This window comes from Penicillium expansum (assembly GCF_000769745.1).
Source record: "Penicillium expansum strain MD-8 chromosome Unknown contig284, whole genome shotgun sequence".
NCBI classification, from domain to species: domain Eukaryota; kingdom Fungi; phylum Ascomycota; class Eurotiomycetes; order Eurotiales; family Aspergillaceae; genus Penicillium; species Penicillium expansum.
Window position 1 is genome coordinate 316,913 of NW_015971188.1, and position 26,090 is coordinate 343,002.

The 26,090-nt window shown below is 47.4% G+C and overlaps 11 protein-coding genes across 11 annotated transcripts; 7 read left to right on the top strand and 4 right to left on the bottom strand.

Moving 5' to 3' along the window:
- Positions 1 to 752: 752 nt before the first annotated feature.
- PEX2_086020 (endo alpha-1,4 polygalactosaminidase) lies at positions 753 to 1,733 on the top strand (the record flags this gene model as incomplete). The annotated part of the gene is made up of 1 exon (XM_016745872.1): positions 753 to 1,733. The coding sequence occupies one exon, from the start codon at positions 753 to 755 to the stop codon at positions 1,731 to 1,733; it is 981 nt and encodes a 326-aa protein (XP_016602319.1).
- Positions 1,734 to 6,131: 4,398 nt separating this feature from the next.
- PEX2_086030 (spherulation-specific family 4 protein) lies at positions 6,132 to 7,518 on the bottom strand (the record flags this gene model as incomplete). The annotated part of the gene is made up of 3 exons (XM_016745873.1): positions 6,132 to 6,452; positions 6,751 to 7,108; positions 7,295 to 7,518. 3 exons carry the CDS (start codon positions 7,516 to 7,518, stop codon positions 6,132 to 6,134), a joined length of 903 nt encoding a protein of 300 aa, XP_016602320.1.
- A 789-nt stretch (positions 7,519 to 8,307) lies between these two features.
- On the top strand, positions 8,308 to 9,618 carry PEX2_086040 (NAD-dependent epimerase/dehydratase family protein; the record flags this gene model as incomplete). The annotated part of the gene is made up of 1 exon (XM_016745874.1): positions 8,308 to 9,618. One exon carries the CDS (start codon positions 8,308 to 8,310, stop codon positions 9,616 to 9,618), a length of 1,311 nt encoding a protein of 436 aa, XP_016602321.1.
- Positions 9,619 to 10,345: 727 nt separating this feature from the next.
- Positions 10,346 to 11,130, top strand: PEX2_086050 (mitochondrial 54S ribosomal protein mL54; the record flags this gene model as incomplete). The annotated part of the gene is made up of 2 exons (XM_016745875.1): positions 10,346 to 10,826; positions 10,880 to 11,130. The coding sequence occupies 2 exons, from the start codon at positions 10,346 to 10,348 to the stop codon at positions 11,128 to 11,130; spliced, it is 732 nt and encodes a 243-aa protein (XP_016602322.1).
- Positions 11,131 to 11,396: 266 nt separating this feature from the next.
- Positions 11,397 to 12,247, bottom strand: PEX2_086060 (glutathione S-transferase family protein; the record flags this gene model as incomplete). Its single annotated transcript, XM_016745876.1, has 2 exons — positions 11,397 to 12,142; positions 12,199 to 12,247. The coding sequence occupies 2 exons, from the start codon at positions 12,245 to 12,247 to the stop codon at positions 11,397 to 11,399; spliced, it is 795 nt and encodes a 264-aa protein (XP_016602323.1).
- A 670-nt stretch (positions 12,248 to 12,917) lies between these two features.
- On the top strand, positions 12,918 to 15,429 carry PEX2_086070 (putative phosphoinositide-specific phospholipase C; the record flags this gene model as incomplete). The annotated part of the gene is made up of 4 exons (XM_016745877.1): positions 12,918 to 13,322; positions 13,421 to 14,183; positions 14,239 to 14,842; positions 15,264 to 15,429. 4 exons carry the CDS (start codon positions 12,918 to 12,920, stop codon positions 15,427 to 15,429), a joined length of 1,938 nt encoding a protein of 645 aa, XP_016602324.1.
- Positions 15,430 to 17,801: 2,372 nt separating this feature from the next.
- PEX2_086080 (uncharacterized protein) lies at positions 17,802 to 18,034 on the top strand (the record flags this gene model as incomplete). The annotated part of the gene is made up of 2 exons (XM_016745878.1): positions 17,802 to 17,861; positions 17,936 to 18,034. The coding sequence occupies 2 exons, from the start codon at positions 17,802 to 17,804 to the stop codon at positions 18,032 to 18,034; spliced, it is 159 nt and encodes a 52-aa protein (XP_016602325.1).
- A 1,486-nt stretch (positions 18,035 to 19,520) lies between these two features.
- On the top strand, positions 19,521 to 19,962 carry PEX2_086090 (uncharacterized protein; the record flags this gene model as incomplete). The annotated part of the gene is made up of 2 exons (XM_016745879.1): positions 19,521 to 19,615; positions 19,743 to 19,962. The coding sequence occupies 2 exons, from the start codon at positions 19,521 to 19,523 to the stop codon at positions 19,960 to 19,962; spliced, it is 315 nt and encodes a 104-aa protein (XP_016602326.1).
- Positions 19,963 to 20,154: 192 nt separating this feature from the next.
- Positions 20,155 to 22,040, bottom strand: PEX2_086100 (putative transporter; the record flags this gene model as incomplete). The annotated part of the gene is made up of 5 exons (XM_016745880.1): positions 20,155 to 20,179; positions 20,237 to 20,320; positions 20,379 to 20,497; positions 20,559 to 21,728; positions 21,786 to 22,040. The coding sequence occupies 5 exons, from the start codon at positions 22,038 to 22,040 to the stop codon at positions 20,155 to 20,157; spliced, it is 1,653 nt and encodes a 550-aa protein (XP_016602327.1).
- Positions 22,041 to 23,340: 1,300 nt separating this feature from the next.
- Positions 23,341 to 24,723, top strand: PEX2_086110 (TauD/TfdA dioxygenase family protein; the record flags this gene model as incomplete). Its single annotated transcript, XM_016745881.1, has 5 exons — positions 23,341 to 23,537; positions 23,589 to 23,794; positions 23,864 to 24,355; positions 24,419 to 24,552; positions 24,610 to 24,723. 5 exons carry the CDS (start codon positions 23,341 to 23,343, stop codon positions 24,721 to 24,723), a joined length of 1,143 nt encoding a protein of 380 aa, XP_016602328.1.
- Positions 24,724 to 24,895: 172 nt separating this feature from the next.
- On the bottom strand, positions 24,896 to 25,496 carry PEX2_086120 (Ubiquitin-conjugating enzyme E2C-binding protein; the record flags this gene model as incomplete). Its single annotated transcript, XM_016745882.1, has 2 exons — positions 24,896 to 25,225; positions 25,293 to 25,496. 2 exons carry the CDS (start codon positions 25,494 to 25,496, stop codon positions 24,896 to 24,898), a joined length of 534 nt encoding a protein of 177 aa, XP_016602329.1.
- Positions 25,497 to 26,090: the final 594 nt, after the last annotated feature.

Consider the following 26,090-nt stretch of genomic DNA (forward strand, 5'->3'; position numbering starts at 1 on the left):
CTCCACTAGCTCTCAATCCAGTGTATGGAGTAGCAAGTATGTTGTACGGAGCACGGAGTACAGTGTAGTGCTTGGCAAACCGACAGAAAAAGAAAAGTTTTTCCTTCTATTTCGGTGGCTTTGTTTCTCAAATTTTTATCTTGGCAATTTGACAAACCCCTGAGTCCCTGTGGCTTGTCATTCTCACTTTCGTTTTCTGGTTACTCCGTACTGGTTCCCCCAAATATTAACCAAATATAGTTCTACTACAACACAGTAGATAACTAATATAACTATCAAGATCGGCCAAGATAATCAAATTAGTAGATCAGCCAGGTTCCACCACCTTATTTTATTTAGCCTCAGCTTTCTAGGCATCCTCATTTCCTATGGAGTACATAATTCCAACACAAATATATGTACCAATTTTTGATCACCTACGGAGTACCCGTTTCAAGTATTTTCAGGGACTGTCATTTTCTGGATCTAAGGCTGAGCTTTGCTTTTTCCAGGGTGACATCCAGGTTTTGCCCTAAATCTCAGCCCCCCGACCTGCGTTCTGGGCCCTTGATTTTGAGCTTAAAGATGCCTATCTCCCTTAGTGCCTGCTGATCAATCCGTCCCTCTTTTTCTTTTCTCTTTCCCTTGGGCTACCCCATACTCTTTCATTAAATACAAATACCCCACCATTTTGGGTTACCACGCTGGGCCACATCACACACAGACATCTAAACTGCCCCATCGTTTCCTCTCTCACTTCAAAATCTACCCTAATGGGTGGACTCTCATCCAAGACGGGCTGGTGGGCTTGGTCGACCAAGAAGAAGGTTCTAATCTTTGGAACAGTCGCTCTTGTCATCGTTGCTCTGGGTGTCGGTCTAGGTGCCGGACTGGGGATTGGCCTCAAAGAGAGTGGAGATGATGACAATGATAACGACAATAATGGCACTGGTTCCGGCGGTTCCGGAACAACAAACACGACAACACCAACAAATACAACCGTGAAATGGCAGCCAGCTGTTGGCACCAAGTGGCAGATTATACTGAAGTCCAACGATGGCGCACCGATTTCCACCTCAGTGGACGCACCAATCTACGACATTGATCTTTTCGACAACAACAAAACCGTCATCTCAGATCTCCAGAAAATGGGCCGCAAAGTGATCTGCTACTTCTCTGCCGGCTCATTCGAGGACTGGCGCGCTGACGCCGGCGACTTCAAGGACGCAGATAAGGGCAAGGATCTCGACGGATGGCCCGGCGAGAAATGGCTGAACGTTACGTCCCCCAACGTGCGCAAAATCATGCAGACGCGTCTCGATATCGCTGTGACCAAGGGGTGCGACGGCGTCGATCCTGACAACATCGATGGGTATGACAACCCGAACGGTCTTGATCTCACTAAGGCTGGGGCTATCGACTACGTGAACTGGCTTGCTTCCCAGTCTCATAGCCGTGGTCTCTCAGTTGGATTGAAGAATGGCGGGGATATCATTGATTCTGTCATTAAGAACATGCAGTGGTGTGTCAATGAGCAGTGTGCTGAGTTCGACGAGTGTGATACCTATGCGTCCTTCATTGAGGCGGACAAGCCTGTCTTCCACATCGAGTACCCCAAGGGCGACTCTACCAACAACAACAATTCTGTGACGACCGCCCAGGCGAAATCTGCTTGTACTGCCAACAGCTCTGGCAACTTTTCAACCGTAATCAAAAACATGGACTTGGATAATTGGGTTGAATACTGCCCTTGATCGGGGTTTTGTGCTTGGAGCGAGCGCATCATCTCTAATCAAGAGTTGACATTGCATGTATAAGTAATAAGACGTGATATTCTCGGTACCATCATGACTTCTTTCCTTTCATAGTATTTAAGCGCTGTTTATTCATTGGTATCAGGTGCAGAGAAGAAGAAGAAGAAGAAGAAGAAGAAGTAAATAGGCGAGTCGCTGCGCAGTGTATGATGCCCAGATATCAAACATCCCCGGAACGCACTCAGCATTGTCGGCATTTGACACTTTGCAAGACCTTCTCCTCCGTGTCTAATTCATCAACACCCTCGTAATCACGCCTTCGGCTCCCATTGCCTTCAATAGACGGCGATGCGACACAGGACCACGGTACAACAACTCGCAAGTCCAAAGAAGCGAAAGCGAAAACGCCAAGGTGAGAACACAGCACGCCCATCACAATAACTAAGCCCAATGCGAGCACAAAATCGCCATTTTCTACCCGAATTAGAGCCGGCGAGCCTTGCAACAGTCGCCGACAGCTTCCTTCCCAGGGTATGCGTTGAACTTGGCTTATGCTCACCCATCTAGCCCGACGAAGCAGCGTACTTCAACCGCACATGTCACGAGCTCACATTGGTACTGGGTGGCACTGGCACTAATTCCAGCCCAAATAATGAGCTCATCACAGAGCAACCACCACCAGCGCCATTGTCGGCGCAAAATACTCTTAATCTTAGCGGCTTTTTATGCATACACTATAGCCCCCATGGCTTTGACTACTGCCGCTAGTGAATGTGCCAATTCCCCGAGTCTTCCGTGTGCCCGGTTTGTTGATGGCGTGACGCAACGGCGAAATTTGGCGAGGCTACTGCACTTCGTGTAAAGGCCTGGCTTTTGTGGCGGATCAGCCATCCGTCAATAGCTATTATTTTTCTTTTTACGTACAAGGTGTTAGGCATTGCTTATGGTTTACTTGGCTAAAGCTTTGAAATACCCGGATACACGTCCAACCGAATACGTAATAGGACTTAATCCTTGTCCATTTCCCCCTGTGTTTTGCTACCATAGTTATAATTATAGACTACTTCTTTGTTTCTAGGTAGCTTTGGAGTAGAACATAGCAATTAATAAAACTCTCCCGTGCTTAATTGGCTTCATGAAACAAAATCAGGAGTTCTAGCGCAATGAGCGACCATGGAACTTCCTAAAGGAAACTTGATCAGTGACAAACGATGTTATGTTGGTCTTGGCAGCCTTGGCAGCCTTGGCATGTGGATGAATTGGAGCAGCAGATCGAAGCTTTTTACCTGATCTGATTGGTTAAGTTCGAGAGTTCATCCAACCTGAACATTGGAGTGTTCGGTTAAGTTCGTTTCGGGCCCTTTGGGGAAGTGGGGTTCATCCGGTAATCTTTCGTGATCAATGTGTTTGAGGTATTTTTGGAGTAAGTTTGAAGATTTAATTACATACAGAGAGGTCCGTCCTGTTATTTATATGTATTTTGCGTATCTTTTGTCAGGTACCCTGGTAATTGCTCAGACCCTGAGTGTATTTTCCGCCATGAGTGCGTTCAAACGGTGTTTGCCATAATGGACATATCATAAGTCCCAAATGTCAGCTCCTTGCATAAACCCCCCGGGCTGGAAACTGAAGTCACACGTAGTGTGTTGTGTGTTACTTACTAAGATAGGTATGTCGTACTATTTTTCCCAAATGGTGTTATGTTTCATACTACTTGGGGGGAGGGGGGAAAGTTAAGGATGGTCCAAAGTCTAGCGGCTCTTCTCTTCCCAACACTAATCATAGTTCACCTAGTTTCATTGCATGAAAAAGTTTGCATGTCTCACAGTTGATCTCGATAGAAAGACCGGTGAACACAGAAGCACTTTGGTCTCCAGCCCCTATACTCACTTCCCATCAGAATAGCCAGTAGAAATGCGCCATCACTTTCGGGGAGGGGTGGGTTTTCTCTGTGCAGGTCTACTTTCGGCATAGCCACGTGCAATATACCCGCCTACCAATAACAAGCGAACCTTGGGACCTGCCCGCCTCGCGTGGTCAGAAAATTCAACCTTGGAACCAAGGGATGAAAAGGCGCTAAGATCGACTACCCGAGTGGCTCTCCAGGCGGATCTATACCCCGTTCTTGACCACAAACCCATCGATGGGTGGTTTGGTTCCTCGGCGGCTATGTATGTGTTTCCTCCACTTGTTTGCATTGATGTTCACTCCGCTCGGTGCAAATCTCTGCAACACGGGCCATGGTTCCTATGATGGAAAGTAACATCCGAAGTGGGAGAATAGTGGGTCATTTAGAATGGTGACCCGATCTGACGATCACACTAAGCGAGAAACATTGAAGATCGAACTATCTACGACCCGCGGTCGACCAAAATTGTTGTGAATGGCCTCGATTGGAATGCTCGGTTTGAAATGGTGGCATTTTAAAATGCTGCATGGCGAATATCATGCGAACTGAACCTCAAACATTGATTCACGCGCAGAGAACCGTTCGCCATTTGTTCAGATTTAGACGTATCCACCCATGCATTTTCAAAGCTGATCGATCGTGCAGCCAAAATCCATCCTGGCATCTTTCGTTACTTTCCCCAAACGCTGATCTTTGGCACTTATGCCAGTTAGCGCCCAGCGATCGACTAGTTACAGTCTGTATGTAGTCAAATATATTTATTTGAGTTCCTACCGAGTCGAACCAGTCATTTATGGTAGGAATGATTGGCGATACTCTTACTGTATTAGTCTATTTCCCCCCGGCGGCTACCAGAGACACTGTAGCCAAGGGATAGATCGAAGATCCCTTCCGAAATATCCGGCCATGCCACGAGGTGGCGGCTTCCGCCACCGGCGCTCAATATCAGGGGTATGAACTGAGTTACGGATATGTATGTTGTAGTACGCATAAGCTGTAATAAGCTGAAGAACAAGGGCGTGGATAGGGTGGGTTCCCCAAACTGTATCTTGCAGCGAGCTACCAGGGACGAACCCGGTTCTTCAAAGGCAGAATAAGCATAGAGAATAATCTCCAGGCAAAACATGAATATCGCCCGCAACTGTGGTATTTCCCATTGTGCCACGGACCGAGACGGGGACGGGGACGGATGAGATGTTCATTGAAATTGCCCGCTGTGTGTGTCATATCTCGGTACAACAACATCCCACGCTGGCCTGATTCCTGGAATATGACCCCATTGGAATGGGACATGTCGAGTTCGTAACTCGACACAGCTGCAGTTGTACCCCGTTTAACCTACATGCATAGGGAGTACTACTCCGTACATTGCTCCTGTTCCAATGCAGCGTTGTATTGCGGGAAACCGAGTTTGGACATTTACTATGTATAGCGATGACGAACGCCAATGAATAATGGTAATACCCGAAGTCTGTTGTTTACATACATCGTGTCCCACGCTGCTGTTTCAGTCTTTGATCACTTTACACTATCGGAGACTTGGAACAGGCTTTAGCTGAGGAATTGGGTTAGTATAATAATTTAGAGTCTGTCTCAAGATGTTCCAGATGAGCGTAGATCCCAGGCCGCGAAAAAAGTATGATGCCGTTCGTTACTTGAAACGGTGGCGCTGTTATGCCCTGCCAAGATAGTTGAGAGACAACCCTGCAGGTTTATTTTGGGAGTTTCCCCGAGCCTTCCTTGAGATGGTATGAGCTGTGGGCCTACAGGACGCTACCTGCAGCTCTCATAGATCGATCGGATGGGCGGTAACTCAGAGACATTGCAAAGGACTCTGGTCTGGATCGAGACCCAAGAAAGGAAGGTGTCTGAGCATTTCCACGTCGTTAGTCGAACCAAGTCATGCGTTGAGCCACGTTTACTTTATAAATCGTATCGAGCGGATGCCCTGCAACTACTCTGCACATAACCCACTCGCCGGAGATATATCCCTATGCTCCGCGATCCAACAATACTTTTGCTTTGCCACATGTTCAATTGACAGGTCCTCCATTAGTGGTCGGAATAAATTACCTTTGTGGCTTAGTGGTATGTATCAGTGTATCTTACTAGATTTCTTGGCATGGAAAAAGACGGAAAGGAAAAAAACGAGTGAAAATTACCACAATACACGTATTCTCCACCCGTGGAATCCACCTCCACCTAAAAAGTATAGCTCACCTCTAACAAAGACGGCTTGCAATGGTGCATTGAAAGGATAGAAGCCGAAAGAGCAAATTTTTCATTCCAGACTACTCCGTATGCGGCAAATCATGAAAACTCTGATGGACTAAAACGTAATCTAGAAGCCAACTCGTAGAATCATTAAACCAGATGAGTGAATACATGCTAGCTATACCAAAAAGAATATGCACTTACGCGCTTGACCCAATTTACCTCGCCCGTGCATATATACTGAAGCAAGTAATCTAAAACAGAAATACAACCCCCTAAGCTGCCATCAGATCGACGAACTCAGTCCATTTGGCCCCAAAGGAGGCATAATAGTCTGTGCTGAGATGGGTGATGTACACCTCATCCGCGACCTTGCGCACCTGCTTGACCAGACCGCGAAGGGCCTCGCCCTCGACGACTTCAGGTACAGAATGAACGATAGCGCAAAGTTGGGTACGATTGCTGTCCGCGATATTGGCGAACAGCTTGGCGCCTTGCCGTTCCTGGAAAGTAGTGTAGGCAGCTTCGAACACAACGGTTGAATCTGCTGTTTCCAAGTACCGAGAATCGGGAATAGCGCCAGGATTATGGACAACCTAATAGATTTGGTTAGTTCAATGGACTTCGCCTATGTATCCCAGAAGGGGAAACCATTGTGATGCAGCCCGGGGTGGAATATGCAGTGTTGGGATGAAAGTCAATAAAGCCATAGTGTGGCTTTGAAAAGGGATATGGAATAGGAAACCAGGCGAAGTAAAATTGCAAAACAGAATGAAACGAAATAATGGAACGAAAATATAGGCCGACGATGATGCGAGACAGGGGGTGTATGGTATGGGGCAGTGAATAAGTTGTAAAGTAAAAACATAGTCGCGGAAGAATTGCAAAACTTACAAACTGATCAGGGCCAAGATCCTTAAGGTCTTTGACAAAGTCTGTCAGACCTTGCAAATACGTCAAGGTTTGAGCATCGTATTGCTGAGGTGTTTCATCGAAGAAAATTCCCCGAACCGCCAGATTGGGGTTGGAAGAATTAGTCGGCCAGTCCGCATAAGTTTGGATATCCTCGCGGACAGCAGAGACGTTGCGCTTCCCGTATGAGGTATACACATAACCCAAAAGCCTCACATTTGGGTAAGCAGTGAGCTTTGGGATCTCACGGGTGTAATTGCCATCCGGGAGAGAGTCAGGTCCTGGACCATTGCCAGGATTGATTACCACGGTAAAGTTGACATCGGGGTGGGTAGATATCCTGTGGCGTTCAGTAGCTGTTTTTCTTCATCTGTATTTTTCTTTTCTTTTCTTTTAATTTTGATATGTGATAGTATGATTCGATGCCCAAACGGCGCGACATAATGACTGTAGTGGGCTACTGGCAGGGATGGGAAGCAGTCCGAGAGAGAAAGGAAATTGGGACGAAAAAGGATTAGAAACATACACATTTTCCAGCGGAGCCCACGCCTCAGGAGCAGGATATACGTAGAGTGGAACGAAGACCTTCGCTTTCGGACCCATGTTATTTTTCTTGCGGAGAGTAGTGACGACAACGGAGGGAACAACGGCCACAATAATCACAATCAGAACCACAATTGCCAAGATGAAACGAGAACGCTTCGACTTAAGACATGTCCGCTTGCTCACGTGTTTTTCAGGGTCAGACATATTGGTTACAGAGAGAAAGTCGAAATGAAGAAAGTGGATTCGAGAGCACTACCGGTTACATATGAGCAAGAATTTTTCAAACACTGGTGGCCAACTAAAAAAACAAAAACACAAAAACACATCGAAAGAAGTCGTTGGTCAACATCTAAGACTAACTGTCCCGGCCAAAAATGGATATGGGGCTCGACCATACAACACATGCAGAAAGGGTCTTGGCTGAGACGTTGAAAATAGAAAGAAAATATGTAAAAATATAAAGAAAATATTAAAAAGAAAAAGATATAAAGAAAAGAAATAATAATAATAATAATTCCATTATTCCATTATCATACTAGCTTGAGCTGAGACCCTGACGTACAGGTAGAGAGGGACTTAGGGCAGACAGAATGATATCCCCAAGGCCCAGCCGCATGTTTGGCCCACCAAGGGGCATCTTGCCCGATCGTTCTGTTCCAGGTATGCCTACTACCCCTCTCATACGCCGTCTTTGTGCTTTTTTTATTCCGCTTATGCTTGTTCTGTTTGTTTCTTTTTCTTCTATTTTTGCCGGGGGGGGGGACTGTGCTGGATCCTTATTCGCCAAGGAAGGATGGCACAATAGATGAACTCAAACGGAGAACCCGAGTGAGGCAACGCAGGTACCTCGCTTGTTTTGTATAAAACCTTGGTTAAGGGCCCACCGAATAATGGGGATATCTCGGTCGTGGTCATATAATAACATAGACCATTTTCTATCTTTGTTTGCAGTGGTAGCATAACTTACCTGTCATTTATTGTTGACTTCTCGCCATGATTGAGCCAACATCATCTTCCTCCTCGAGATCGGACAGCCCTCAGAGGTCCGATGCAAGCAGTCCAGTGGAATCTCCTATCGCCCTGGACACACCCGCAACAGAGGCTGGAGACCCATTCGACAATCTCCATGACTTGTTGCGCAGACTCCCTTTGCAAAGCCACATTCTTGTCACTGGCGGACTCGGCTTTATTGGTAGTCACACCACGCTTGAGCTGCTCAAGGCCAACTATAACGTCATTGTGATCGACAATCTTAGCAATGCATTCGAGAATGTTTTCGATCGTATCAGCCTCTTGGCCAAAAAGCATCACGAGGACAATGGCACCAAGATGCCATCTCTGAGATTGCACGCACATGATTATCGCGACACCAAAGCCCTTCAGCCGCTGCTCGAGGAGTATCAGCTCCCATCCCGGTGGGGGACACCTAAGTCGAGAATCGCCGGAGTCATTCACTTTGCAGCATATAAAGCCGTGGAGGAGAGCATTCGGAAGCCACTGAAATATTACTCCAACAATGTCAGCGGGCTTGTCGACTTTGCCACAACACTGGGAGACTTTGGCATCAAGACCTTCATCTTCTCGTCTTCCGCCACCGTATACGGAACCCTCGCAACCTCAGGTCTTCCATTGAAGGAGGAACTCTGTGTTCACAAGGAAGAGTTGTACACAGATCACGAAGGCTCACAACAATCCGTCCAACCTGGATGTACTGGTATCACCAACCCGTACGGACGCACAAAGTGGATGTGTGAAACCATCCTTGCGGACTTGGCCGCATCAGACCCCGAATGGACCATTGTTGCACTCCGCTATTTCAACCCCGTTGGCTGTGATTCTTCCGGTCTTTTGGGCGAAGACCCAAGACAGGCACCAACAAACCTGCTTCCTGTTGTTGTCAAAGTAATGACTGGCCAGTATTCTGAGCTGGCAATGTTTGGCACAGATTGGGAAACCGAGGATGGCACTGCCGTCCGTGACTTCATCCACGTCAGTGATCTGGCTCGTGGGCATATTGCCGCGCTCAGTTCGGCCAACGAAGGTAAGCTGACAGAGAACTTCCGCACATTCAACCTTGGAACTGGAAAGGGAAATTCCGTCATGGATGTGGTCAGCACCATGGAGTCTGTTATTGAGAAGCCCATTCCTCGGCGTGCCGCGCCACGTCGCGAAGGTGATGTTGGAGCCTGCGTTGCGGTCGTCGACCGATCGACGGAAGAACTTCAGTGGAAGACAGAAAAGAGTCTGAAGGATGCGTGCCAGGACATCTGCAACTTCTTGGATATCAGTGGTCTGTCTTCATAGTGCGGTCCTCATACTGTTGGTCCGATTTCACAGTTATGTTCTGTTTGCTTTTCTCACCTGTTCCTAATATACCTGCTCACCGGAACAATGGCCCTTTAGAGGCATGTGTTTCAGTATAATGATTGACTATTTGCTTTTTGGTTTGACATGTTGATTGGAGTTGCATTACTCGCGAGCATTCTCGGTCAGTCCCTGTGCCGTTTTCCCATTTGGATGTACATAGTCATTTATATATGTCGCTTTCTTGTGATATACAAATTGACAAAAAGTTCCCATTTCATCCTTGAAATTTGGAGTGGTTTCTCAAAGAAAGTTAGTAGTCAAGAACTAATCCAGAGATGTTGACTGGATGTGGTGCGGAGATGTGCTGTATCATGTGACACGTATATCACCTCTGAGCACAACTGGTTTGTATGACGAGGTCAGAACAAGGAATTTCTGGAGTTGCACCATGGCGAGGATATGCATTTGTTATGACAAAAACTAGAGCCTGGTAGCAAGAACTGAAGCTCTCCTATGCCATACACCATGTCTACTAGTATATCACGTGACCGACCTCCGTCTTGGCATCAAATATGGCCGCAGTTTTCTGCGACAGCTTTGTCTGCGCGCGTGTCTTATTGCATCTTCAACGCAATTGGGATTCCTTCTCGTCCAGGGCCTTTTATTGAACCTTATAATATCGGCCTAGTCTATTCTCCGTCTTTCTCTAATTCATCTTGCCACAATGATCTGCAAAACTTGCCGCACAACGATGCTGTCCCGATTCAACCAGCAGCCAGTGATCCGGACGGCTTCAGCATGCGCACGCCAGCTGCCTCTGGTTCGCAGCCAATTCCGCTCATACAGCAGTGGCAGCAACCCTCCTGTGGCTGCTACTCCTTCTCCTCCCTCCCCCCGCCAACCCACGGTTGGCGACCTCACAACCCCGTCCGCCATCTCCTCCGCTACCCCCGGCGTTTCTCAGCCTCTGAGCACCCCCGAAGGCGTCCACACTGATGCCAACGCCGGAGCTTCCACAAAACCCACCGTCGTGCGCCCACCAAGCAGCTGCCCGGCTGGAACCAAACTGAACGGACTCAACTACTTCAAGAACAAGCCGGATGTCTTCGCTAAGGAGGATTCTGAGTACCCAGATTGGCTATGGAATCTTTTGGGGGATTCCGCCAAGGACTCAAAGACCAAGCAGGGCGGTGTTGACCCAAGCAGTAAGATATCTCCTGGATCTTCGGTTCTTCTCAAGATGCTTACCCTGTCGCAGCCTTGAACAAGAAGCAACGAAAGCGTTACGAAAAGAAACTGGCCGCCCGTACTGGTCCCCTCGCCGCTAAGATCCCCGCTCATCACCACGCTCACGATATCACCCCCGCACCCTACAACCGCGACGCACCCTCAGCGGATGCTATGGCCGATGCCACCGAAGGCTTCGAGCAGCGCTCGGAGATTATCAAGAGTGCACGCGATGCCAGACGGAAGGCCATCAAGGAGTCGAATTTCCTGCGTGGTCTGTAAGCCTTTTCAGGTCAATTCGAGTGGAACACATGGAAGCGATTGTACTTTTCTTGTTGGGGTTGTGTCGCAGGCGCCCAGAACCGCCTCGATATTGTTGGATATTGGATAGACCGGGCTCTTTAGAGCACCCGGGATGTATTATTACATTGATTTTGTTTTTCGATTGTGCTATATATCAAATGATACTTGTCTCAGATCTAGTCTCGCCGCGGAGTATCCCGAACACCCCCGGGCCATCTTTATCGCTGACAAATTCAAAGTATAACTTACTGGGAAACCGGCCACTCCTTCTCCTCCCCCTGCCCTTCAAGCCAGGGCAAACAAGCTTCATAAAACGCCTTGAACTCCCCATCCCCAAGATCAAGTATCTTCTCAAAGGTACCCTGGTCAAAGCGCTGGAACCAAGCCAAAAGCGAAGCGAGAACAATATCCGCATAGCCAGCCCTCTCACCCTCCAAAAATGGCCCCTTCTTTCCATCCTTGCCCTTCAGCATCTCAATCAGCATCTCCGCCTCCTTCTCGATACGCTGCCAAAGAGCAAGCAACTCTGTCTCATCCGTCGGCCTGACCTCCGAAAGTGGCTTTCCGAAAGCCGCAGAGCGCGTCCGGATAAAGTACTCACGTCCACGCTCATCCAGTTTAGGTGGAACGTTGGGAACAATCAGCGACCTGAAGCTCGGTGAAATCAGGTCTTTGAACTTCTCCACAGCGATGAACAGCGAGTAGCTTGCGTCACCGGAGGGGAAGAGCGGGGGCGACGGGTACAGCTTATCGATGTACTCGGCGATCGGCTGAGAATCCATGAGCACCCCGTCCGGGTTACTCGTTATTGACCCCTTGTGGCTAATTGCCGGCATTGTATAAGGTGTTCCCTTGCCAGGTGTGACACCATGAGCTTTGAGGAAAGGCTCAATGTCGGGGTATGATACCCAGCTTTGTGTGTAGGGGATGCCCTTGAAGTTAAGGACCATTCTGGTCCGGAGAGTGTAGGGAGACCATGACTTGGAAGGTCCTGGTTGAGTCAGTGGTTTGTTTGTAGAGTCATCTAACTGTAGGGCTGGTCCGTACCGGGTAGGTCTGATAGGAGATCGAAGAAATGGATCTTGGATTCGGTCATTGTGTAATGTATGTAGATTATATATCTTAAGACTTGAACTTGAATTGAGTGTCCAAATTGTTGAGCTTCAAGCCGTTGAGTGTTTCTACCTAGGTATTTATAGAGAACAGACCTGGAGATCTCGGCAGCGGGGCTTTGATTTATCAGCTGGAATGCGGTTTAGAAGCTTAGGGAATAACATAATATGATTATCCTAATCAAGAGGCTCTTTATCCTCTGACTCATGGGCCTGATATTAATCTAATAGTTTCACATGTTTTGTGCGAAGCTGCGAAACGGAATAGTACTGGATAAATCCAATGAATTTATGCGCGAAGGATAAATGTATGAATTCTGAACAGTTAAAAGTGAAAAGCCACAGCTCGTATATCGATAATGATATAGGCAGAGGCACACGTTGGCAGTGGGGGGAGTTAGGACGCACGGGTCACATTAGGATTTTCTCCTCGCATCCACGGCATATTGTCATTTCTACCTGGAATACATTGTACTCGTGTCCTATATGATCTAAATTCAGAAACACATACCTGACACAACCTCTGAAACAAGGGGGGCAACCTTTTGCCAATAAGACTACCCCTCCACTTACGACCCAACATCCATAAGGTTGTACCTCCTACACGGCATACTCCCTGAACAGAATAGCCCATTAACAATATACCTGTGCAAAATGGAGAAAGTCGAAGCTCTTGTGGACCGTGCTAAACACCTAGTACTTCATGAGCCACCCGAGACACCAACACACACCGTGGACAAATTCCACCCATCTTTGGACGATCATATCCAAGAGATCTACAAGACAGTTAATGCATATGCTCCAACTACAAACTATTTCCTCCAGGAAATGCAACATGACACTACAATCGCAACTTCCCCTGAGCCTGTCGCCGACGTTTTGGCTTCTCTGGATACCTTTCGTGCCTACATGAAAGATGCGAACTCATCTGCGATGGCACTAGAAGAAGCCCTGGATCTTTCTGCACCTATTTCGGATTATTTCATCTCGTCGAGCCACAACACTTATTTGACGGGTAATCAGCTGTACAGCGATGCTGCTGCTAGTGCCTATGTATATGTGAGTTGATACGTTGCAGAACAGTCATACCATTTACGCTCTATGGATGTCATGATCTCGTAGGACCGAGAATGGAAGATTTACTCACAATCCAATAGGTCCTCCTCCGCGGCTGCAGGTCGGTCGAGATTGATGTCTGGGATGGAGAATTGGACACCCCAAACTCAAGCGACGACGAGAAAAGCAGCGACAGTAGCAGCAGTGATTCAGAGACAGAAGAAGGCAGCAGTACTGGGAGCAAGTTGAAAGAAAAGACGAAGGCCAAGAAAAGTGGTCAGGAAAAACCCACTAAAGCACAGAAAGGATCAGTCGCGTCCAAATTGGAAGCCAAACTCAACGGTATACTTCGTCGCAAATCCGTCAAGTCGCCCCAGCGACCATCCCACGAAGAGACCGCAACGAGCCATATGCCTGTTCCCATTGAGCCTCGTGTTCTGCATGGCCATACCCTAACCAAGGGCACTACATTCCGTGAAATCTGCTATGCAATCCGTGACAGTGCATTTGTTGCCAGCGATCTCCCATTAGTCATTAGTCTCGAGGTACATGCCTCTCTTGAACAGCAACAGACGATGGTCGACATCATGCTGGAGGCGTGGAAAGGATTGCTCGTGGAGGCTCCTCCGAGTGGGGAAAACCTTCCCTCGCTGGCTGATCTGAAGAAGAAGATCTTGATTAAGAGCAAATGTGTTCCACCCAGCGCCGAGGGTGAGAAATCGGAAGGAGAAGCTCTGACGCCGCAGAAATCCGATGATAAGTCCTCAGAGCAGCAACCACCGAAGCCATCAAAGATTCTGGACGCTCTAGCCAAGATGGCTGTTTATACTCGCGCGTATCATTTCAGCCATTTTGATCAACCGGGTATGCATCGTCATTGTAGATATGGCCAGGAAGGCGATGCTAATTTAATCAATAGAGGCCAAAGTTCCTCTCCATGTGTTCTCGCTTTCGGAGAAAGCAGCGCGAGAAGCCCATGTCAACCATCGTGACGCCTTGTTTGAGCACAACCGAAGATCCATGATGCGTATCTACCCGTACGCATTCCGAGTCACCTCGTCAAACTTTGACCCAACATTCTACTGGCGGCGTGGCGCTCAGCTAGTAGCATTAAACTGGCAGAACCTTGACAAGGGCATGATGCTCAATCACGGAATGTTTGTCGGAAGTCACGGCTGGCGACTGAAGCCCGCCGGGTACCGAAGTGATAAAAACTCTCCGACCAATGTTATCGAGCGCCGCAGCTTAACCCTCTCAATCGAGATATACGCCGCACAGGACCTCTCTCTGCCGCCGGGCGACCACAGCGAGAGGGGATTTAAACCCTATGTGAACTGTCAGCTGCACGTCGAAGAACCAGAAGGCGATGTTGCCCCGGACCAGGACGACGCGAGTTCCGACACAGAGAAGAGCAGCTACAGGCGGTACACGAAGAGTTCTTCAGGTCGGAACCCGGACTTCAAGGGTCAGAAGTTGGAATTCCCGACCGTGACGGGGATAATTGAGGAGTTGAGTTTCCTACGGTTAGTCTTCCTTTCCGATTCCTTGCTTACATCGATGTATCGAGTACTTTACCTCTTGCTTTGTCCTCTCCCTTGCCCCGCAAGCTTTCCCCTTGCTTCCGTTCTCCATCCCGTCACATGAATTCGTTTTCGAGTATGCAGGCATAAACCATGCATTGTGATACCAGGTAAAGAACGCATGCACTGGCCCGCATCACACAAACATGACGACTGGGCTGGGTATTTGCTTCTTTCAGGCTTCCCCTTTGGTAACAGAATGCATTAACTGGGCTTGGGCTTAGCAGGGCGACCTGTAGCTTTCCTCAGTATCACCTCCACTATCATGTACACTGCCCTATAATGCGTTTCACATTCGAAGATGCAAGCATTATGCACAGAGTACAAACAAGCCACTGACTCGATTCTGTTTTCTTCTCTCTAGGATCAAGATCAAGGACGATGAGATCGGTCGGGATCCATTGGCTGCATGGGCTTGCATCCGACTTGACCGGCTGCGGGAAGGCTACCGGCTGATTCATCTCCATGAATGCGTCGGCGACAATGCCGGGGGTATATTGCTAGTTAATATTGTGAAGCAGTTTTCTTAGCTACCCAGAAGATGTTGTTGAGGTGTGTGCATTGTCAGCATAATGTATGCGGAAAATTGCGACATCTTACAAACCAAGTCTGAATGCCATTCAATGAAACACAGCGCCAGAACGGCCGTTTGTCTTTGGGCAGGGTTTGGGCAGCATGTCGTACAGCGCACTTCCACATTAGGAACACCAGGAACAAAAAGGTTGCAGAAAGGCATGCCGACATTTGACAAATGTGACAAGTCCTTCGGCATGTGTATCACAAAACTCATTTCGACCTCATTTCGATATGGCCAAAAGTGACAGGCTACAGATTGGCGATCGCGATTGTGAGATGCAATCATGCCAGTCAGCGTGCATGTCTGATTCGAGGACGTTACACAAACAATAGCACGTTGGCATTTAGACTCTTAATATTTTAGGCTGCATTGTGTAGAGCCGTAAACATAACAGTCTCGTTGGCAGAAAACAGTCACTAGAAACAACTTGGGTGTCTAAACAGAGGCATAAAGGCCGAACTCGGAGTAGATCATGTCCTGTTTTAGCTAGGCGGCTCCGTTGGCATCTAAAGTGGATGCCTATAAAGGTCCCTACTCCGTGCTGTAGTGTCGTGCTTGTGTCATATATCACTTTTGAAAACATTTAATTATTAGCCGCATGATATGCACCGTACCGATGCCGTGCATGAGTATAACACAGGGTCTAACATGATAGTTTCCCAGATAATGCCAGGGTAGATCTGCTTATCGCAATCTGTGACTTCAGTGATATCTAAATAGTCACCCCAAACTTATTTAGGTTAGCTATGGGAGTATTTACCATGAGGCCTCGAAGAGAGAGAAGAATTAGCGATGACGGATCAGACGGAACACGACGGGTATAATGGCGTTAAAAAAAAAGAGGATTATTGGTAAGGCATGCGTAAGAACGTGGGGTAGCAGTCCAGCCTTGAACTTTGAGCCACCTTAGCCTATGTACAGATAGTGCGTTGGTGAACCAAAAGGATTCTTGCATGCTGCGAGCCATAACCCCCCACCGTGGGGTTCATATCATGTATGTTGTAGAGGAAGATCGGTGAGAGCGAGACGATAATATCACCTTGAAAGGAATAGTGTTAGAAGCGATCCATGCGCCAAGCGATATGCATCAGATTGATCAACATGGCTAGTGGGGACTAACAGATAAGTCAAGTTGACCGGTAAATCCCCCGATAAAGTTGTGGCCAAAGATGATCACACGTCGCCTCAAGGATCGCAATAATATGAGATGTCTACGTCTGTACAGAGTACTCCGTACTCCCATTTGGATTATTAGGGCCTGTATAGAGTAGTTGGTGAATGCACGCACAAAGCTCGATGTGGTTCTTCAGATGCACATGTATGGAGTACTCTGTAAGTATTTGTCATTTGACAGGTCCTGGTGGAGGGGTTCATGCGTCACGTTCATGAAATTTGCATGCATCGGAGGCGATAATATGCCAGGCTTAGAACAGACGGGCCACAGCGATGCAGCCAATGATCGGGCGGGATCGTCTTTTGAGGAATGAAGGGGACCCATGTCGAATACCATCAGCGAATTATAGCCCCACCACGGCCGAGAATGACCGAGCACTAGACCTATCTTGGATATCCCGTAGGGTTCTGGGGTTGATACATCAACTCTTAAATGTGCTGAGAGTTGCAATCCTAGTCTTCCCCCTTTTTTTCTCTCCAAGTATCGGTGAATTGATGCAATTTTCCGAGTCAGATCAGACTAAACGCATTTCTTTGTCTGCTCCCCTTGAATCATTGATTCTTTGGGCCTGAGAAAGCAAACATCACGAACTTACAAGGCCCGGAGGCCTCGGGATGTACCGAGGACGTTGCTATGATTGGCTTTAGTGGGCCAGTGGCGTACAAAAAGGGGTCGTGAGGACTCTGTTTTTGGCTCATTTTCTTTTGGCTCTGATGCCTGTGCATTGAAAAGCCAAGCTGTCAGGACGAACATCCATCTACTTTCACTGGCTGATATCATTGGGGGAGACAAAGGGGTGACTGAGCTGAGCGGGAACTACCGAGGCCTCCTAGGTTTTGATATTAATTTTGAGATTACAATTTAGGTTTTTTTTTATTTTGGTTTCTTTTTTTTTTATTATTTCTTTTTTTTAATTTCAGTGATTCGTTTCTTTGCCTCTGATTAGCCAGTGTGAACTAGATCTATTCTACTCCTTTGGTTTCTTCCCTTGCTTTCCGGGCCTTATAAGGACCCCTCCTCATCCCATTCCCATAACCTTGTCTTCAGACTTCAACTTGAGAAAAACCTAAACGCTATCCTCCGGCTTCGATAAAGAACTCTATTCATACCCTTCTCTGTCCTTCCTTAGCCGAAATACCTACCAAAATACCATGACTTCCTCTTCCAAATCTGCTGCTCCGGTGTGCTCCAACTCCACCATCGTCACCAAGGTTCATACTCCTACGCTTCATCATCGATGTTGTATTTCCGGTACTTTTATAAAGATATACTAACTATCCCATAGATGCCAGGTGTACGATGCCCCAATTGCCAAGCGCAGGGGAAAGAAGTTTGGGTTATCCCAGGAAAGAACTGTCACATCTGCCACACACCATGTGCATGATAGACTTGAGTTCATGTGTTGCACATATATCATGTGAAAAGAGGCTATGTGCAGTCATGTATGCCCATGCTGTCTAGATGTGATCCAATGCCCCACATCATTACTTCTCCCAATCATATGGAGACCCCTTCTTGGATTTCGAGAATGAACCCAATACGGCCGAGCACACGGAGGGCCCGTGAATGACTTGAAGACTGACACCCCACACTTATTTGGCATCGGTTAAACCTCAGGCGAAAGGCGCAATAGGTTTCTGTTTCTGCTGTGGTGTTTCTGTTCCTCTTTCTTTAGCGTTTTCTGATAATGAGATACGACATGTTTGCTTTCCTTCCATCGGTCGATCTAGTCTTGACAAATATAATCGAGTGCTATGTTTACCATCGGGCCGATTCACTAAGATTTTATTAGATTGGGCAGAATGGTCACTCACGTTAAATTGGGCTTCAAGTATTTTTGTCCTGCATATACAATATGTGCATAATAAGTAGTAGATGACCCCACGTGGGAGTTCCCAGATTCCATGACATCACCCACATCTACTTGGAATGAAAGAGTGCATCCACGAACCACACTAACTCTACCGCACATACGCACGTGGATACAGCTATGATATGAATTTGACTTCCTCTGGCCCGCAGGATTTCCTAGTCTAGCCTGAGGCTGTTTCAGTGAGGCTTCATGGGCGCTTAGGCTTAGCTGGGCAGGCTGGTTACCTGCTGAGATATCAATACGGGATCAGATCTACCCTACAGCGGCCATCCCGAAGCCAAAAAAGTGTATAATAACGGACGCTTAATGACTGTCCGACGAACGGGTGCTCGCTAACCCAATATTTAGGTATAGATGTGGAGCTGACCAAATGCATCGATCTAACTAGTGTTTATGATGTGTTCTATCTTTATGTTTTGGGCAGGAGACTAGAGCGAATACGTATGCATATCCATATCCGGGGTAGGTAGATAGGATAGGGTTCAGGTGTGTCCACGCGGTACATAGCCCTTTACTCAAAACAGAGTATGTCAGCCCACACAAGTATGAATGACTCTAGATCTTTTCCTCGAACCAAACAGAGCAAGTCACAATATAACAGGTCACCAGTCTCAGCATCTTGTACTTTTGTAGATTAATCTTCCCATTTGATTATCTCGCCATCCAATATGGCCCGGTCTATTGACAACATCAGACAGACCTCGAAGTGATGAAGCTCTCTGGGGTTAATCATGTTCCGGGATACCCTTTGGGGTTAGCATTATGTGTGGTGGATCTTTACAGATTGAGGCTAAATAAACTAAGGCCAAAACGGCTGTAATTCGCTCGGGTTCATTAAGGCGGCACGAGGCAAGTCCTAAAACAGAAAAGGAAATGATCCGTAACTTGGCATTTATCCGGTACCTACGTATACGTCAGGCTTCAACTTCCATTATGTTGTAGTACATTTCACTTCATCCACAAGAAGGAGACCCTGGAATTCATAAGCCAGATAATTATGACGCAAAATTATCCAACCGGCACACGCGTTGAGAGCGAGCGTCTCGTCCGCGAGTGGGGGTTCCGACATATCTTCACCTGGACAGATGGAAGGTACGTCAGGGATGTTTTTTGTGGAGCTGATACACCCAAAATGGGAGTCCCGATTGAATTACCGGCAGCAACTTGGTCTTTCTTTTGGACTGTGAGTGCGTGTACTGATGCTGACCTCGCCCATCAGCAACGCCCATTATTCCCCGCACTCACATAGCGGTCTGACAACACACCTTATCCGCCGTGGATCTCTGACAATTACATACCCTGAAGATAATGCTAAATTGCATAATGGGGAAGTTATAAAGGAGACATTTCGAGTTGGAGAAAGGGTTGATGTTCCGGCTGGAAAAATTCATGAGGTTTGGATTGGCAATGAAGGGTGTGAGTATGTGATTGGAGAGTAAGAGTGCAACTTCTATCTATACCTCGATATATTGATGGACTTTTACTGCTCTGAAAATTCGATGACGAAGGTTTTGATGAAATTAACGTCGAATGAGCTCAACTCATTGTTTTATTCTATCTGGGGGTTTTTTTAGTCTAGGTAATGCCTCTATAATCCAATCACATATGTGCCAGACAATATAGTCGTGTCTCTAGTGCAAAAATCGGAAATCAAGTCTGTAGCGCAGTCATTAGCATTCAGTCGCATAGCAAGAGACAAGTGCTAATACATACCTCTTGTTTCCAAGATCTTTGTTTTCAACGACGTATCGCGATCGCTCTTCGCTAGACATTTTGTCCCAGATAGCGGCATTTTGTCTAGAAGTAAATGTTAGCAAAAGCAATTCGACCGATCAGAGTCCACGAGTTAACATACTTGTTACGCCTCACATAGTAAAGCTTCGCAATGATGAATATCGCCATACTCCACACCGAAAGAGCAATAAGAACCTTATTACCCGTGTGATAATACGGCTTATCTTGGGTGCGGTAGATCTGGATGTGGTGGTTAGTTGTGATAACTTGAGCGCATTAGGTAACCGAAACAAGGACTCACGTTGCCACCAATGATGCTACTGGCCTGCACCATCATGTTGTAGATAGCAGTAGCAACCGTTCGCGTCCTTACAGAGCCTGCATTGCGGGATGTAATTGCAACAATAATAGCGTGCACGTAAGGCATGCCAATCAACATGATTAGCAGGACCCAACGCACCCAAGGACTGGCATCCTCAGAAATAGTCTCCAACGCGATCAATAAGATCAGAGCCCAAAGCTCAGCACCAACACCAAGCAGAAGTCGCTGATTGAACCGCTCTGATACCCAAGTCCACAATAGTAGATTTACGATGAAGATCACATAGGCCGGGATAGTGAGCAAGTTCGTGTTGAAAGTGCTGAAACCGAGCGACTTCAATTCCAGACTGATGTATGACGTAGCAGGTGTGTTGGGGATCATCCAAGTCAGACCAAGCAGATAGATAAGCCACATGTCGTAGTCTTTGAGGGCCTGCCAGAGCAGCTTGGGAGTAACGGCCTGGCGATTGTGCATGGAACCCTTGCTAGGGTCATCGCGCAGCACACGATTAACCATGATTTTCTCTTCGTGTTCAGTAAACCAACCATCCTTGCCGCGGAACCGGCCGGCGGTCTGGGTTGGCGAGGCAGGCATCCAGAATGCAGCGGCGATACCGATCAAACCGGTAATCAAACCCTCCAGGGCAAACAGGTATCGCCAGCCACCGGTACCATCAGATTGGCGAATGTGGAGGAAGCCAAAAGCAAGGAAAGCGCTAACAATTGCGGTTACTTCGTATGTCATCCAGAAGAAGCTGAGCCTGATAGGCAACTCTTTAGACTTGTACCAGAATGACAGGAAGAGAATTGTGTCTGGAATAAAGCCACCCTCGAGAAGACCGAGCATAGCACGGGTCGCGAAGAATCCGCTCTTATTTTTGATAAATGCCTGGCACGAGGCGATGAGACTCCAGCATATCATTTGCACGGGAATCCAGCGATCCGGGCCGACCCATTTCGAGATGAGCTGGGAGGGCAGCTCAGCGACGAGGAATGTTAGGTAGAAGATTGTTTGGCCAGTGTTGTAGTCATTTGTGGTCATTCCAAGATCGCCCAGCATATTGTCTGATGTGGCCTGGACGACATTTCCACGGTCTAGCTGGAGTGCAAAGAAAGTCATACAGGCAAATGTGCAAATGCGCCAGTCAATCTATTAGACCGGTTAATTACTATGAGCACAATATATGAGAGCCTCAGTAACTCATACCTTTCTCACAACAGCTGTCTCTTCTGCCTCTGTCCACTCAAACTCCGGGTCCCAGCGATGGGCACCCTCATATTCAGGAATGGGCTTGTAGAACCGTGGGTCCTCAGTCGTATCGAAAGCACCGTCGGTCTGCTTGGCTCGAGGACCGTCATACGTCGATGAAGACGAAGAATCTGCAGATGAGACTCTTGGGGCAACCTTAGAGTCAAGGCCCTCGGCATTGGAGGCCGTTTTATTGGCTTCTTCAACCGTCATCTCGCAGTATCGGGATCGGAACTTAGATCACGGATGGAAGAAAAGAAGCATTGCTTGGGTGGATGAACGTTAACTCATATAAGCCTTGGAAGGCAATAAGCTGACATTAAAATTTACTTATCACGCCATATTTAACAGATGTCTCGCTTTGGCCTTTCCACGTGTGGGCCAGGGGAGAAGGTAAAAGTCACAACATTGATAACAGAAAGTTTTGGAGTTGCCGAGTATGCTATGCAAAGATGATTGAGAGACCCAATTGTAACCTAGTATAGTCTCAACGGTGGATATATAGCTGACTAGGTTGACTTAAAAAAGCCTAGACTGGTAGTTGGAGGCGCCTTCTGCGGGACCGTGGATGTTTTAGATCGGAGTGTTTCCGGATATAAGAGACTTCATGCCATTAAAGATGACAATTTGAAAATAGACGAAGAGCCGACGGGTGTTGTCTAGTTAGGTGTTGGCTTGGCTAAATCACGCAAGTGTAGTGGGACTGACGTTAGACTCCACGAGTAGGCGGAGCTAAATCAAGCAGGGGTGTCACGCAGACAACCTGTTTTGTGGAGATCTGCATGGATAGATGGAGTACAAAGTTTGACATAGTATTGTACGGAGTATGGAAGTACTCCGTACGGAGTAGTCTATGTTCTATTAACTATGTCTATTATATTAACTAAATTAACAATGTGGAGTACGGAATACTCTCTATCCTGTCTTGGCATTGGTTCAATTTTCCCCTAAAAACATTGACGAATAGATGATCGGTTATATAACATGATATAGCATATAGCATTTTAGTTAAAAAACCGAAGTCAAAAGTAAATACTGAAATTTTGTTCCAATGTTGCGCGAGGGGAGTCGTCTATCACGCCATAGTGGGTGATACCAAACATCTCGTACAACATACTTACGAAGATCCGAACACTTGGATGTCGAAATAAAATTTTAATCTTCTCAAATAACGGCGATTGTTACTGGACGCATGCCATTTATCTATCACGTCATTCTCAACCAACATAGCATAAGATGACTACGCCAATCTACAATATACAAAGTACCCTCGCCTAACCCCGCAGGCTCGTCGGCTCGCTCGCAACGATAACGGAAACTTGACGGTTATAATATCATCCTGCAGAGACCGTAACCCCCCGCAATGATGGCGTAATTCGTGTCCTCGGTTTGATGGTGCCGATATGATTATATATTAGCAGTTTTAACCCTCCACGAGGCAAGATACGGACAGAATATATCTACCACAGAGGCAATATATACATACTCACTTTCTTAAACACAATTCTAAAACATGGCTCCCTCCCTCACTGAGACAGTAGGCCTCCGGGCCCCTCCTGTTTCGCTTCCTCTCAAGTCAGACGGCGGCCACAACAAGGAGAACTTGATTGGATATAAGATCGAAAAGGAGCGTGAGATTAAGGGCACAGAGAAGGTACCTCCTGTATCCTATCCCGAATATCTGCCTGTCTGGGATAACGAGACGGAAAGGTATGCTACCGCCCCGCATCCCCATGAATTTCATATCTAATAGACATCCAGATATCCTCCTCTGGAGCTTTTCGAGCACTACGACCACGGCAAAGATGCCGACGCCTCTTTCCCAGACCTGCTGCCCAAGGGCCAAGTCGAGGTGGACGATATCACCCCCTTTATTGGCTCTGAAATCCACGGCGTGCAACTAAGCCAATTGTCTGACAAGGGCAAGGATCAATTGGCCCTCTATGTTGCACAGCGACGGGTTGTTGGTATGTGGTCGGAAACATTTCTTTGATCTCGATCGGTCTTCAAAGCATGAGTCTAACAAATATAAACAGCCTTCCGCGACCAAGATTTCGCATCCCGCCCGATTCAAGAGGTTGTCGACTATGCCGGCTACTTTGGACGACACCACATCCATCAGACCTCGGGGGCTCCCAAGGGATTCCCAGAGATTCACCTTGTCTTCCGCGGTGCTGACGATCGCACCGGCGAGACCTTCCTAAACCAGCGCACCAATACTATTACATGGCACTCTGATATCACCTTCGAAAAGCAGCCCCCTGGCACAACTTTCTTGTATGCGCTCGACGGCCCCACCACAGGTGGTGACACCCTGTTCGCCGACATGGTCCAGGCATACAAGCGTCTGTCGCCTGGCTTCCGGGAACGACTCCACGGATTGAAGGCGGTACACTCTGGCCTCGAGCAGATTAATGCTAGTTTGAATGGCGGTGGTATTGCCCGCCGTGACCCTATTACATCGGAGCACCCTATTGTCCGAACTCACCCGGTAACTGGCGAGAAGGCACTTTACGTGAACCCTCAGTGTAAGTCCGAATTAACACAGTTGTTGAGGGATTCGGAAAGCTGATATTTTTCTTGTCGCATAGTCACCCGTTACATTGTTGGATACAAGAAAGAGGAATCAGATCACCTCCTTAAGTTCCTGTACGACCACATCGCCTTGTCACAGGACCTTCAGGCGCGTATTCGCTGGAAGGCTGGTACCGTCGTCGTTTGGGATGTAAGTTATACAACAACCTATTCTCTCTTCAATGAGAAAAGACACTGACCTTCGCAGAACCGTGTGGTATGCCACTCTGCCGTTTTCGACTGGGAGGATGGCCAGCGCCGACACATCGCTCGTCTCACACCTCAGGCTGAGCCTCCCTTTGAGACACCCTTCGATGGTTAGATGGGGCGCTGGAAGCCTTCAAATTTGAAATAACACTTAGCTACGATAATCTCAACCCCGGATTGAGAAGAAATGAATTACAACGAATAATATATGCTTGCAATATCAGCATGGATCTGCTGCGTGCATGTCGTAGGCTTTCTTACTTCGTATCTCACAAAAGACAAACAATTCATACTTTCTCGCGCCTATAACGACTCAAAAGCCCAACATTCCACTCGTTAAACCTCCTAGCAGAGAGCGGGAGCATTTCATTGCTCCCAGTCAACGCTTGCGACATTGCTTCGAATATCATAGAGGGTAACTCCAACTCTTCCACCGACAACGGCGAGGGATTCCCAATTTTCGGATGGAGCAGCTCATCCACATCGGGAGACTCTTGGTAGAATACCTTCATCGCTTGCTGAGCCATGATACTACGGCCTGCGCTGGAGTTCGAGTATCGCATATCTGGATTGAAGACCCAAAGCTGCCAAGTAGAAGATTCGTTAGCCAGTGTCACCTGTAGAGTTTATTCTCGGCAATGCCCCAAGTGCAGAGGAAACCGAGTGAAATGGAACATCACCTACCACAAGGCCGCTCTTTTGACCACAATGCACAACGAATCTCCGGGCGCTTTCTCTCTCAATCAATTCAAGTAACTGTGCGGCAACGATTGTTTCTGTTGGGTGGGCCTCCCACTTTTCGATGTCTGCCTCACGACTGAGTGAATTTGTATTCAGGGATACGTTGGCCTTCAAGAGTCGCCATCCCTTGGCGATTGGATCTTCCATGCCGATTATGGAATTGCAGTTTGCGCAGTCAAGGGTTCGTGGTGTTGATACTTCAATGTTATTCTTTTGCTCTTCGTCATTGCCCTGAATTGCATTGCTTGTCAGCAAATTGTAGTTGTAATGGGAATTGAACTACTGTGCCGGATAAAATACTTGGAAGTGAAGGGAAAGACATTGCATTCAATCTCACGGTTATATAAATAATCTTCACATCAAATCACGCAAGGGGAATAATATAATGTAACTCTTGTAATCATGCCCGCTCCACTGCTGTAATAGCCAGCACTGAAAATAGAGAACACTTTGAGTCGCAAAACAAGGAAAAAGCAGCCCACACAAGTCCATTATCGCACACGCGAAGAGCGAAATCCACCTCCGGAGAGAGGATAACTACCCTTCTAGTCCGTGATCCTGTTCCTGTGAGAGTACCACCTTCGCCTTGGATTGCAAGTACACAAAGTGCATGTCGTCTATCTTGGGCAATTGTATCGGAGGCCACCCCACTGAAAAGGAGTGGTCCCCTTCTAAGTTGCCCGGGTCCGGGGGGATAAAAAGTAGGATGAAACGTGGGTGGCACTTTGGGGGGGAGGGGGG